The sequence below is a fragment of the Suncus etruscus genome, chromosome 3 (genome assembly GCF_024139225.1).
Source record: "Suncus etruscus isolate mSunEtr1 chromosome 3, mSunEtr1.pri.cur, whole genome shotgun sequence".
NCBI lineage: Eukaryota > Metazoa > Chordata > Mammalia > Eulipotyphla > Soricidae > Suncus > Suncus etruscus.
This window is the reverse complement of record NC_064850.1, coordinates 36089206-36103128: the sequence shown is the minus strand read 5'-3', so window position 1 is coordinate 36103128 and position 13923 is coordinate 36089206. Positions and strand designations below refer to the sequence as shown.

Below are 13923 nucleotides of genomic sequence, written 5' to 3'. Positions count from 1 at the left end.
CCTGTAATGCCTAGTATTTGAGAACTGATAAAGCCATGAATAGTGAAAAAGAATGTTTATTGATCCTTTAGTTTGATTTTCTAAAAATTCTTTTACTTTATTTAAACATGGTGATTTACAAAGTTGCTTTCTGGTGTTCCATGTTCCAAGACCAAATTCATCACCAGTATAACCTTCCCTCTATCATTGTCCTCAGTTTCCTATGAACCCAAAAGCATATTCCTTTGGCAGGCATGAAGTAATTTGCTTTATATTTATTGTTACAACTAAATGAAAATGGAATTACCAAAACATTTGCTTCAGTAAAATAAAATTTGTGAAAATTGTTATATTTCACAATAGGGCCACTAAGTCATTGTTAGGTTTAGTTGAATATTCAGTATTATTGATTTTGTTAACCTTGGGTAGCTTCTATGCTTTTTTTTTTTTTAAATCTCTTGAGCCACACTCAGCAATGCTCAGGGGTAACTCCTGGCTCTGTACTCAGATATTAATACTGGTATTGCTAGGGGACCAAAGGAGATGCTAGGGATCAAACCCAGATCAGCTGCATGCAAGGCAAATGACCTATCCGCTGTTCTATCCCTGTGACTTCTACTTGTTTCTTCTTTTCTTTTTTTTTTTTTTTTGGTTTTTGGGCCACACCCAGCAGCACTCAAGAATTACTCCTGTCTCTGCACTCAGAAGTCACTCCTGGCAGGCTTGGGGGACCATATGGGATGCTGGGGATTGAACCCGGATTTGTCCTGGGTCATCCATGTGCAAGGCAAATGCCATATCGCTAGGCTATCACTACAGCCCTTGACTTCTACTTCTATGCTACTTTGACATCTAATTTGATGTATTCCTATTGGGGGTGTCAGCATTGAAATAATTTGGAGGTGTTTTGTCATGCTCTAAGAATTCCAGGATCTGAAGATCTGGGCCAGTGAGTGACATGGGCTGTCTGTGGCTGACATGGCTTCTGGAAGTAGAGAAGGGAGAGATGTTGCTAATTCTCACTCTAAGAGGACCTCAGAGTTCCCAACCCCAAAGTCTGTATACTTGAAGTTTTTTCACTTAGTTGTCTCTGCAGAGATCAATGGTAAAATGGTGAAGATGGGCCATTGGTGTGTGGTAGTGATTGTGGGGTGAGGATGCAGATGTAGAGGCTGCAGCAAGGAGGGGATTCAGCTCTCGGCTGGTGGCAAGGTAAGATGACAACTTTTTAGGACCCACCTTGTTTCTGTGGCTTCTTATAAATCATTGTCAGGTATACTTTCTCCCATTGCCCTAGCCCTATATATGACTATCTATCTATATATAGTAGGGAAGAAACTAATTTATCTCTAATTCTCTGTACAAATCGGATTCCCCATCTGTGGTCAATGAGGGATTGAGTGTCTCTGACATAGACTGGAACAGCACCCATGATTCTGTAACTCCATATGCAGGATGATCCTGTTTATCCAGCCTTACAGAAATGTCAGTGGGACATTTGCACATCAAGCATGCTGAGGTCTCTGCCAAGTTTTACTCTGTTGTCCAAAAAATGCCAATAAGTGAATAGAAAAGAGGTGTCCTATTGGACCTCGGTGCTTACCACCAGCCCACTCTGCCCCTGCCACCCATGTTTGCTTGATTTTGTTAATTCTTTAACTTGCCAAGTATTCTCTTGTCTTTGGGTCACACCTCTGCAGTGCTCAGGGAATACTCCCGGCTCTGCACTAAGAAATCACTCCTGGTGGGCTTGGAGGACAATATGGAATGCCTGGGATATAACTCAGGCTGGCAATATGAAAGGCAAGTGCCTTGTCTGCTGTATTATTGCTCGGGATCCCAACCAAGGATTCTCTCACATCGGGATCTTTCCTAAATTTCTGTTGGCCTGAAGGCTCTCTCCCAGATTAAGAATCTTTATCTCCTTCAAGTCTCTTGTCTCCTTGTCAGGGAGACCTTCTTGACTGGACCACTCTCTTACAAGTGCCATCTTCCCTCTTTCTGAATCATGCTTTCCTGATTTGTTTTTCCTCCTTATTGAACTCACCACTGCTTGTCTTTTATTTTCATATTTATAGGTTATGCTCCTCCCAATAAAACATAAGCTTCATGAGACTAGGGACTGCATGTTTTTTTCCTCCTGCTATGCCAGCAATATCCAGAACAATGGAAGACATATTTAGAAGTTGCAGATCACCTGCATGTCTTTTTTTTTTTTTTTGGTGGTACAATGTGGGTGGGGAAAGGTATTAAGCCTCGCTCTGTGGTACTTAGGAGTGACCCCTGAGCTATGCTCACAAGATTATATGTGGTTCTGAGATCAAACTGGAAGGCTGTGTGTGAGGCAAGCATCTCTTTTTTTAATGTTTTTTTTTGTTTATTTATTAATATCTTTATTTAAGCATTATGGTTACAAACATGTTTGTAGTAGGGTTTCAGTCACCAGTGCAAGCTTCCCACTATCAATGCCCCCATTTCCCTCCTCCCCTACCCACTGCCTGTTTAAGGCAAGCATCTTAACCTCTGAACTACCTTTCAGGGACTCTATGCTTGATTTAATTTAATTTTGTTTTGCCACACCCTGAAATTTTTGTGGCTTATTCCCGGTTCTGTGTTCAGGGATCACTCCTGGCAGGTTTCGGGTATGATATGGAATGTTGAGGATTGAACCCAGGTCAACCAAACTGCCCTGTGTAAGACAACTACTTTACCCGTTGTACTATTGCCCCCTCTAAACCTTATTTTAAAACTACAAGCCAGGGGCCGGAGAGAGAGCATGAAGGCAGGGCATTTGCCTCGCATGTTGAAGGACGGTGGTTCGAATCCCAGCATCCATATGGTCCCCTGAGCCTGGGGGAGCAATTTCTGAGCATAGAGCCAGGAGTAACCCCTGAGTACAGCCCCAAAAACCAAAAAAAGAAAACAAAAAACTCCCCAAATTCCCCCTCCCCCCAAAAATCCTACAAGCCAGGGGCTGGAGAGAGAACACAGCAGTAAGGGCATTTGCCTTCCACACAGCAGACTAAGGACGAACTGTGATTCAAATCCCAGTACCCCATATGGTCCCCCGTGCCTGCAAGGAGCAATTTTTGAGCAGAGACAGTAGTAACTCCCAAGCACTGCCGGTGTGACCCAAAAACCAAATAAATAAGTAAATATTAAGTGAAGCCATATTTGGTTTGGCAGATTAAAAAAAAACCTACAATCAGGTCCTGAGTGATAGTACAGTGGATATTTGTACAAGGCTCACTCAGGTTCAATCCCTGGAGCCCCATGAGCATCAGTCAGCAGAGCCAGGAATAGGCCCTGAGCACCATGGGATGTGCCCCCACAAGAAAACTGAAAAACAAAAACCAAACAACTCACAAGAGCCCATAAACAACAAACCATTCCAATGCACCACCTGGCAGGCATCTTTCTTTCTTCTTTTTTTTTTTAATTTTTTTTCTCTTCATTTGAATATCTTGATTACATAAATGATTGTGATAAGGTTTCAGTCATATAAAGAACTGGCAGGCATCTTTCTAGCAATGTCACCTTATATTATTCTCCTTCCACCCAGGCAGTTGGCCCCATCATTATCATTCTGCACTTTACAGATAAGAAACTGCTGCTCATGGTTTATATAGTCTCTGCAAGGATACACAGTGAAGATGAGATAGATTGAGCATTGAGAACCAAAGCCTGTACACCCGGGGTCAACGCTGTCTTTCAAAAACATATATGAAAAGTATTAAGTGCTTCCTGGATGATATGCAAATTTCCTTCCCAAAAATTGTACGCCGAATTCAGTGGTGTCATCAGATCCCCTCAATATAGGAAGCATCCCCAATATTGCATTCTTAAGTAGTGTCATCTGGGGGGTGGTCTTCCTGTGTGCAAAATCGAGAGACAGAGAGAGACAGAGACCAGTGCCATATTTAAAAGAACTTCAGACAATTCTTTCCCAACCAAAATTCATAACAAGAACAACAACAAAAAATAGTGGAAGGCTCAGAAGCCAGGTACTGTATGTCCAGGTATCTTTGCAGCAAAAGAAAGGCTCAGACTGGGGTAGAGGTGAGGGCACCAGTGCCACCAACACGAGAACTGACACCAAAGCAGCATTTTATTTTTTGGGGGTGTTGGGCCACACCCGGCTCTGCCCTCATAAATCGCTCCTGGTAGGCTCGGGGGACCATATGGGGTGCCGGGATTCGAACCACCGTCCTTCTGCGTCTAAGGCAAATGCCCTATCTCCATGCTATCTCTCTATCGCCGCTAGAGGATGGGATGCCGGGGATCGAACTCAGGTCAGCCAAGTTGCAAGGCAAACAAACGCCCTACCCCGCTACGCGGCAATACAGCCCCGGCCCCAAAATAACATTTCCTTTCCATGGCCTCGTCATCCCCTAACTTTGGCAAAGGCTGCTGGCGGCTCACGCTGGCTTCCGCGGACACGCACGGACATGGATGGACACGGATGGGACCCGGCAGCAGTTGCCGGAAGGAGCCTTGGGCCTTCTCAGCACGGCTGGCCACAGGTAGACGTCATGACCTCTGACCTGGCTGGCTGGCTACGTGTAGGGAGAGATTGACCTGGCCTAGGCGGGTCCTCCGCGATCCTACAGTCCCTGGCGCCGAGGGCACTTCCGGCGGCTCGGGAAGGGCCCTTCTGCCCTGCCGCGGCAGCGCCTCTCTATGGTCCGTGCCGCCTTCCAACGGAACTGTCATGGCGGCGGGCGTCGAGTTGGCAGGTCTTGTTGCCCACTTCCCCGTGCAAAGTCGCTGAAGCGGAGGAAGAAGTGGGAAGATAACAGGGACGAAAAGGAGGTCTCGAGGAGTGTATGTGTGTGTGTTGTGTGTGAAAAGGGCACCTGTGTTTCCGGCGGCGGACGCCCCCCAGGACAAATTGCTCCGAGGCCGGGCCTTCGACTCTTGCAGCAGCAGACCGGGCACCGGGTGTTGACAGCACCGGCCTTCCCCGGGCCCCTCGGCTGGCTCGGGCGAGACTCGGGCAAGGGGGACCCGCCTATGACTTCCCGAGGGCGCCTCGGCTCGGCCAAAGCAGCTGAGGGACGCCTGGCGGGCTCCCGTCGCTCCCCGACCCGCCGCGATGTCGTCCTGGCTGGGCAGCCTGGGCTCCGGCCTGGGCCAGTCCCTGGGCCAAGTGGGGGGCAGCCTGGCTTCCCTCACCGACCAGCTCTCCAACTTCACCAAGGACATGATCATGGAGGACGCGGGCCAAGAGGAAGGTAAGTACGAGCCTGAGGTGGCCCCTTCTTGTCTTGTCCCTCCTTCCCCAGCCCCTTCTCGGCCTCTGCCTCCTTCCCCAGCGTTCAAGGAGGTGCCTGGGGAGACCCTCTCTCTGGTTTCTCCTCCCCTAGTTGTTGCATGATTTGGTGGTGGTGGGGGTCGGTGTCAGGCCAGAGTTGAATCTGCCCGGACTTGTGCACACAAGTTTGTTTTTGTTGGATTCTTCCACGCCCCTCCAACCCCCCATTGGCTGTGCCCTGCATTTGGGGTGCGGATACTTGGGGGTTTGCAGATCTGACTTTGGTCCTCTCAGGGTTACAGTTTAGAAGATTGATTTTGTGATATAGTGGGCACTCTTCGATTACTCCATCCCCCGGTTTTAATTTTTTTGCGGGGGAAGCACACCCGGAGGTGCTCAGGGTTTCCTCCTGGTTTTGTGCTCAGGAATCATTCTTTTTTTTTTTGGTTTTTGGGCCACACCCGGCGATGCTCAGGGGTTACTCCTGGCTGTCTGCTCAGAAATAGCTCCTGGCAGGCACGGGGGACCATACGGGACGCCGGGATTCGAACCAACCACCTTAGATCCTGGATCGGTTGCTTGCAAGGCAAACACTGCTGTGCTATCTATCCGGCCCCTAGGAATCATTCTTAACAGGCTTCAGGGAACCGTATGGGATGCCGGGGATCGAATCTAGGGTTGTTATATGCAAGGCAAGCGCCCTCCCAGCTGTACTATTGCAAAGCAACCTATCAACTTTCTTTCTTTCTTTTTTTTTTTTTTTCCCCAATCAACTTTCTGACCTAAGTAAATGGTTAGGGAAACCTAACTTTTTTCTCCGCTTTCCTGTTGGTATCTTGTGTCGTTGCTAATTCTGGCCCCACATTGTAGTCTTCCAGCTGGAAATGTGTGTTGATGCTTCACTATTCAGTCCATCCTATATATTTTTTTAAATTTTTGTTTTGATCATATTGGCTTACATATCTTTCACAGTAGTATTTTAGGTACATATCAATATTGAATCAGGGGAATACCCATCACCAAATTTGTCCTCCCCATCCCCGTTCCCTTCCTGCAACCATATCCCCCACCATCACCCCCCGGGCTGCTAGAGTAGGTGGTCCCCTCTGTCTAGCTTACTATTAGTGATCATATATCTGTTTGGTCCTGGTACTCTCCCTCGTTTCCCCCTCTATTTGACAGGTGGAGCTCGATAATTCGAGTTATGTGGTTTTGTTTGAAGGAAAGAAAAGCAACAGTCCATCCTATATTTTGACAGTAGAACAGGAAGATGCTCTAGCAGCCTTTCATAGATTTTGGAGTTCTCCTTTAGTTTTCCTCATGAACGGTGGCTCCGAGTTACAGGGTAATCGACGGTGCATTTAATTGCTATTTTTATTTCTTGACCTTTCCTTAAGCCAGTGATTTTAGATTTAATAACTTCTTTTTAGTTTCAGTCTTGTTCTCTCTCAAGAGCATAATTGGCTTAGTCTCATGGATGAAAGCAATTCTTATGGAAATTTCATTTCATTTAAATAAATGATTATTCTGTTTTTTCTTTTTGATTTGGTGTGTGTGTGTGTGTGTGGGGGGGGTCACATCCAGCATTGCCCAGGGCTAACTCCTGAACTTAGTGCACACGGATCTCTTCTGGTTCAGGGGACCATCTGGAGATGTTGAAGATAGAACCTGGGTAAGCTTTGTACTAGGCAATTGTGCTACCTGCTGTATCTCTCCAGTCTCTAGCCATCCCCATTTTGGGGGGGTTTGGGGCCCCACCTGACGGTGCTCAAGGGCTACTCCTGGCTCTGTGCTAAGAAATCACTCCTAGCAGGCTCGGGGACCATATGGGATTCTAGGAATCAAACTCAGGTCCTGAGTCAGCTAAACATCCTACTGCTGTGCTATCTTTCAGGCTCCCCCCCTCTTTTTTTTTTAATATCCTGATTTAGGTGGCTTAAAGTTAAAGATAGTGCAGCAGGTGAGGTGCAAGCCTTACATGGAATTCTTGGTGTTTTTTGGTTGAAATGTAGAAAGTTAATTTGCTACAAATTCTGTCTTTATCTTTAGAATTTCCATGGGTGCTCTTTTGGGGGAACTCAGAACCAATGTAATTGGTGGGAGTAGCCTTTTTAAGGCGGTGCACTGTGTATGGAGGATTGGAGATACAGAACTTTGAGGGCCATCCAAGCATAGAAGTGCTGTGTAATTTGGGAAATGGCCAGTTTCTCCCCTATCCTAATATGGGGAAGTAGTTGGATATTCATTTGATCATAAGCCAGAAAATACATTGTGCCCCCCAATCTAGATGAAAATGGAATTTACTTTGTTTTCTCACCAAACAGCCTCATGATTTCTCAGTCTTTATGTTTTTGTCATTGAGCCAATCTTCTAAACTAGAGTTTTTGTCAACTTAATTTTGCCTTCTTTCTATTTTCCTTTTTTTTTTTTTGGTCACACCTAGTAGTGCTCAGGGGTTACTCCTGGCTCTATGCTCAGAAATCACTCCTGGCAGGCTCAAGGGACCAAATGAGATGCCGGGATTCAAATTACTGACCTTCTGCATGCCTACCTCCATGCTATCTCTCCAGCTCCTTTCCATTTTCTACTCAAGAGTTGCTCACCAAATGTTTCTTAGATTTGCCAGAATGATTCTTACATTTGTTCTTTACTTTATTACTCTTAAAATTTAAAGGCCTGCTTTCTCTTCTGCATTATTTCTCTTTCAAACTAATTTCTCCCACTCAGTCTTTTCTGTAGTGTATCCAGTTTTCTAAGCTCAAATTTGATGGAAAAGTCTTGACTTATTGGGGAGAAAGCTCAAAATTCTGCTGTGCATGCCTGGCCTGGGCCCCAGGTTCAACCCCTGGCACCATATGCCTTCTTTTTTTCCATCTTTTTTCTTACCTCCTTGGATACTGGGGTTTGAAACGAGGGTCCTTTATAAGGCACATGCTGTAGCACCTAGCCATATTCTTGTTCTGTATATATTATATATGTGATTTTATATCTGGTGGTGCTAGGAATGGAGCCTAAGGCCTTACTTACTAAGTCTTTACCATTGAGTATTTTTCCTGTCCACTTATATTTTTTGTTTTGTTTTTGGGCCAAACCCAGTGGTGCTCAGGGATTACTCCTGGCTTAGCACTCAGAAATCACTTCTGGCAGGCTCAGGGGACCATATGGGATGCTGAGGATCCAGCCTGGGTTTGTCCTGGGTTGGCTTCGTGCAAGGCAAATACCATACCGCTGTGCTATCTCTCTGGTCCCTTTTCTGTCCACTTGATATATAAAGAACTTCCAGGCCTAGCCCTCATTGCCCCTAGCACCATGGGGAGCTCCCCCAAAACAAATGGATCGGAAAAAAGTATATCTCTGATGGGCTCTCCCTTGGATCTCTGTCTCCAAGGCTCCCTAGTACCTGCTATCCTCAACACCCCCTGTAATGCTGGGAGGCTACCTGAGAAGAAAGAGCAACCTTAAAAATCTTGATTGTTACTTATAGGATAAAATTGGTTTTGAATACTAGAACTCTGTCTGGGTTCCACCTGCTGTTTCTAGTCTGTCTTTTTCCTCCCTTTTCTCCCAGTTGCCATGTTTTTGCATAGTCACATGCATGCTTCAGCCAAAAGTTCTGCTCCTTGGAACTTAGTGAAGTACCTACTTGACTTGGAGCCCCTGTGTGGAAAGCCTCCTTTTCTACTTCTTTCATCCTTCTTTGCCAAGAAAACTGATTTTCCTGTACAGCCCTGCTCAGATTCCAGGTACTTAGTAAAACCATTCTCACTCCTTGGCAGGATGAGTTGACTGAAGATGGTAGGTGTTCTAAGAGAACTTTGTGACTTGCTCTCTCACAACATATACCGGATTGAGTTATTTATTTTCTTGATTTCTAAAATAGAGACTTTATTCTTAGAGCACTACAGGGCAGTGCTCAGTAAGTCATGATTATTCAGTAAAAAAATGGAGTTAATGAGCTCTGGAGTGGTAAGCAGATAGGGCTTTGTGGGGGCCAACTTGGTTTTAATCCCAGTACCCCATGTTGTCCCTAGACTCAACCAGGAATGATCCCTAAGTGCACACTGGAAACATAGCGCAGAGGTAGAGCACATTCTGAGTATGTGTAAGGCCCCAAGTTAATTATATGGCGCTGCGTTGCCCTCTAAGACATATTGGGTGGAGTCCTGGTGGCCCCCAACAAAACTGATTATAAGCATAGAATTCTTTAGCCTCTGTTGGTGGTCTGAGTAATTTTTTTTTTTTTTTTTTGGTTTTTGGGCTACACCCGGCGGTGCTCAGGCGTTACTCCTGGCTGTCTGCTCAGAAATCGCTCCTGGCAGGCTCGGGGGACCATGTGGGACACCGGGATTCGAACCAACCACCTTTGGTCCTGGATCGGCTGCTTGCAAGACAAACGCCGCTGTGTTATCTCTCCGGGCCCTGGGCTGAGTAATTGAGCAGTGGCCCCTGTTAAAAGAGAATTTTACAAGTTCTTGTTTGTTTGTTTGTTTTTGGGTCACACCCAGGGGTTACTCCTGGCTCTGTGCTCAGAAATTGCTCCTGGCCGGCATGGGGGACCATATGGGATGCCAAGATTTGAATCACCGTTTATCCTGGGTCGGCTGTGTGCAAGGCAAATGCCCTACTGCTGTGCTTTCTGGCTCCTACAAAGTTCTATTTTGGGATTTGTTTTTGGGCCATGCATAATGGTGCTCAAAAACTTAATTCCTGACTCTATACTCAGGGATCACTCCTGACTGGGCTGTGAGGGGAGATTATGGGTCTCTGTGCCAGGGATCAAAGCTGGATTCACAGCATGCAAGGTAGTTGTTCTACCTTCTGTACTCTCTCACACCATATTTTTACTTTATATTATAATGTGACTTGCTAAGCAATTGATTTTTGTTTTGTTTTTTGTTTGGGGCCATATCTTCTTAGGGCTTACTCCTGACTCTGCTCAGGAGTTAATCCTAGTGTTCTGAATATCAAAACAAGGGGATCAAACCAAGCTCAGCCTACTTGCAAGGCAAGCACCTTAACCCTTGCACTATCTCTGGGCCATTGTTTTTTTTTAAGGGTGTAGCATATTTAGATGTTTTTAGGGACCACTTGAGACTTTGCTCCGGGACCTTTGTGGTACTGAGAATTGAACTCAGACCTCTGTATGCAGTACATTTCTGTAGCCCATTGAGTTATATGCCTCTGATCCCTAAACATCATTTACAATAGTGTCACGATGCGGTTCACCAAAAGTGACTGCTCTGACAGTGCTTAACAGGGCAACATTTTTTTTTTGTTTTGTTTTGTTTTTGGGTCACACCCAGCAGCGCTCAGGGGTTACTCCTGGCTCTATGCTCAGAAATGGCTCCTGGCAGGCTCAGGGGACCATATGGGATGCTGGGATTCTGCATGAAAGGCAAACGTCCTATCTCCATGCTATCTCTCCGGCCCTAACATTTCTAAATTAATAGTGTTAGGACAATGTGTTCAATTTAGGAAGTTGTTATTCTATTGGCAGTACTATAGAACTATAACGTCAACAGTATCAGAAAGGTGTTATTCTATCAGCATTGTGTACTGATTTACTCAAGGTTATTAGGTGTGTGTATGTGTGTCAACAGGATCAGAAAGGTGTTACTCTATCAAGACTACTGATTTACTCAAGGTTAATATGGTGTGTGTGTGTGTGTGTGTGTGTGTGTTCTTCTGTTTGCAATCCAGCCCAAACACATGTAAAGCAAGTGCTTTAATGTTGAGCTTTATCATAACCCAGGTATTTGGGTTTTTAATTCACATAGACATGAAGTCAATTTGCAAATCATGCATTATGAATTGTGGGATCTTTTGGAAAATTAATAAAAATATCTCTAAAGTTGAGTTTCTTTCTGCTGTCTTCATGAGATGGAGAGTAAAATGAAATCATGAGGGGCTGGAACCATAGTACATAGTAGGGTGTTTGCTTTCCACATGGCCAACCCAGGTTCTATCCCCAACACAGTTGGTTCCCAGACCCACCAGGAGTAAGGACTGAGCATTGCCAGGTATGGCCACAAAACTAAATAAACAAATCAAACAAGAAAACACAAATGTATCAGCAACAGTATTGTGAACCACAACACTTGAAAGGGATTGGAAGTAAGAAAGGGGGTAAAGTGCCTGCCTGAGAGGCAGGCTGGAAGTGAGTGGGATGGGGTGGGAAGGAATTTTGGGACTTTGGTGGAGATAAATGGACACTGTAGAAAGGATGGATGTTGAAATATTGTATACCTGGAGCTCAATAATGAATAATCTTGTGATTTTGTAATTCATGGTGATTCCATTTTTAAAATGTAAAAACAGCAAAAATGAAATCTTGAGTATAAAATGCTCAGAGCCATGCCTGGAAATAGTAAGAATGATTAGCAGTGGCTCTATTTATTTCCCCTCAAAGAGGATTTTTTGTTATTTGCATCACATCTCCCTTTTGTTCTTAAAGTAGCCAGTATTGGGAGGGTGGATATGGGAAAACAGGTCTGCGTGGAAGGAGTCCCTCTTGGAAACAATTGCTGCTTCTGCCAGTTACCTTTCTAAACAGATTACCTTGTAATTTGTTCTCTTCTAAGTAGCAATTAGAGTGTGGTGTCAGAGTCTCAAGCAAGATGGATAAACCACGATAGAAGCAATCCTACCTGCTAATTTTCTAAACAAGAAGAGTAGGTCTCTCACTGGTTTTTTTTTTTTTTTATTGAATGTCACTTGTATTTTCTTTTGATTTATTTAAATTCAAGGGAATTTTTTAAGGGAATTGTTTTTATAGCATGAAATTATTATAATGAAAATATAAGGGCTGGAGTGGTGGCGCAAGTGGTAAGGCGTCTGTCTGTCTTGCCCGAGCTAGCCTAGGCTGGACCGTGGTTCGATCCCCTCAGTATCCTATATGGTACCCTAAGCCAGGAGTGATTTCTAGTGCATAGCCAGGAGTAACCCCTGAGTGTCACCAGGTGTGGCTCAACACCCCCACCCCCCCAAATCAGTATGGGAAAAAAACTGTAGCTAAAATTTTTTTCTTGGGCCACATTCATGGGACCATTTTGTTATTGTTGGTCCTCCTTTTTATTACAAGTGTACAGAACTGGACCAACTTCATTTCCCTTCTTTTTTTTGGGGTGTGTGTGTGCATATTTGGCTGTGCTCAGGAGCCATTTCTAGCTCTTCACTCAGAATTCGCTCCTGGCAGGCTCCAGGGATCATATGGGATACAGGGAATTGAACTTGGGTTGATCCCAGGTCGGCCAGGGGCAAGGCAAACACCCTTCCGCTGTGCTACCTCTCTGGCCCCTATTTCCCTTTTTAATAGTGTTCATGTTACTTGAAGGAAGTATTCTTAGTGCATTTTTATTTATAGGTCATTAATTATTTGGTAGTACTGGAATAGAGTTGTTAGAAATAATCCAGCATTTCTTCCCAATTTGCATAGGTTTTATCTAAATTTACACTGAGAGATCTAAACTGAATTTTCCCAAATGTTAACAAGCACTTCACAAAGGCTAATTTACAAGACCTAAGCTATAGAAAATTGTGTGCACATTTATGGTAATAGAAAGTTAGGAAAATCAAGTGACATTTCTTTCATATGAGAAACTATTCTAAAAAGAAGTCAAAAAAAAAAAAAAGAGAGAGAGAAACTATTCTGTTTAAAGTTCTGGACAATGTATTTTCCTTATGATCACGAAGGTGGTTTTCCCAGGGTGAGGCTTATCCATTGCACTCTGGATGTGCTGACCCCTGTGATTTCCCCAAATGTGGGAAACTCGACTGCATAATTTGTGGTAGTGGTGGACTGCGTTCGTGCTCTCCCCTGGAAAAAAAAAAAAGCCTTTTTAGGGCCGGAGAGATAGCATAGAGGTAGGGCATTTGCCTTGCATGCAGAAGGACGGTGGTTCGAATCCCAGCATCCCATATGGTCCCCCGAGCCTGCCAGGAGCGATTTCTGAGCATAGAGCCAAGAGTAATCTCTGAGCACTGCCGGGTGTGACCCAGAAACCGAAAAAGAAAAAAAAAACCTTTTTAATTAATTCATGTAGGATTGATCAAATATTCAATATATGCTGTTTCTTTCATAGCAGAATTATCTGGTTCTCAGAGAAAGGACATTGAAGCCATCTTAAGATCAGAGGTAAGGAAAATTAAAACCAACTTTTGATCTCACTTGCTTTCTTGGGACCATGTAATCTCTTAATCTTTCTCCCTCCTTCCCTTTCTCTTTCCCTCCCTCCCTTTCTTTACCCTCCTCTTCTTCCCTTCCTCTATTTTTCCTTCCTCTCTCTCTTATTTTTTCCTACACCCTGAGGTGCTTACTCCTAGCTCTGCTTTCCAGGTTCATAGTTCAGTCCTGGAGGTATTCAGGCACCCATCTGGAGTTCTGAACATTGAACCTGGATCAGATGCATGCAAGGCAACCTTTCTGTTTGTCTACTGTACAGTTGCTCTTTTTTTTTTTTTTTTTTGTGGTTTTTGGGCCACACCTGACAGCACTCGGGTTATTTATGGCTCTCCATTCAGAAATTGCTTCTGGCAGGCTCAGGGTGCCATATGGGATGTCAGGAACCGAACCTGGGTCTATCCTGGGTGTTTCATGCAAGGCAAACGCCCTACCACTGTGTTATCACTCCAGCTCCTCATATCTTTCTAAAAGTCAGTTTCTTTTCTGGGGGGTGTTGGGCCACCCCCGG

The 13923-nt window shown here is 44.7% G+C and overlaps 1 protein-coding gene and 1 non-coding gene across 2 annotated transcripts in view; both read left to right on the top strand.

Annotated features, from left to right (window-relative positions):
- Nucleotides 1–5002: 5002 nt before the first annotated feature.
- TRIP11 (thyroid hormone receptor interactor 11) overlaps nucleotides 5003–13923 on the top strand; it is a 76173-nt gene continuing 67252 nt past the window's right edge. The window contains exons 1-2 of the mRNA XM_049769771.1: nucleotides 5003–5213; nucleotides 13315–13367. Coding sequence (XP_049625728.1) covers nucleotides 5075–5213; nucleotides 13315–13367 — 192 coding nt within the window. The 5' untranslated portion in view covers nucleotides 5003–5074. The remainder of the gene's footprint in view (nucleotides 5214–13314; nucleotides 13368–13923) is intronic.
- On the top strand, nucleotides 12888–13052 carry LOC126005353 (U1 spliceosomal RNA). The gene has a single exon (XR_007494480.1). It is a non-coding gene; the product is annotated as a U1 spliceosomal RNA (small nuclear RNA).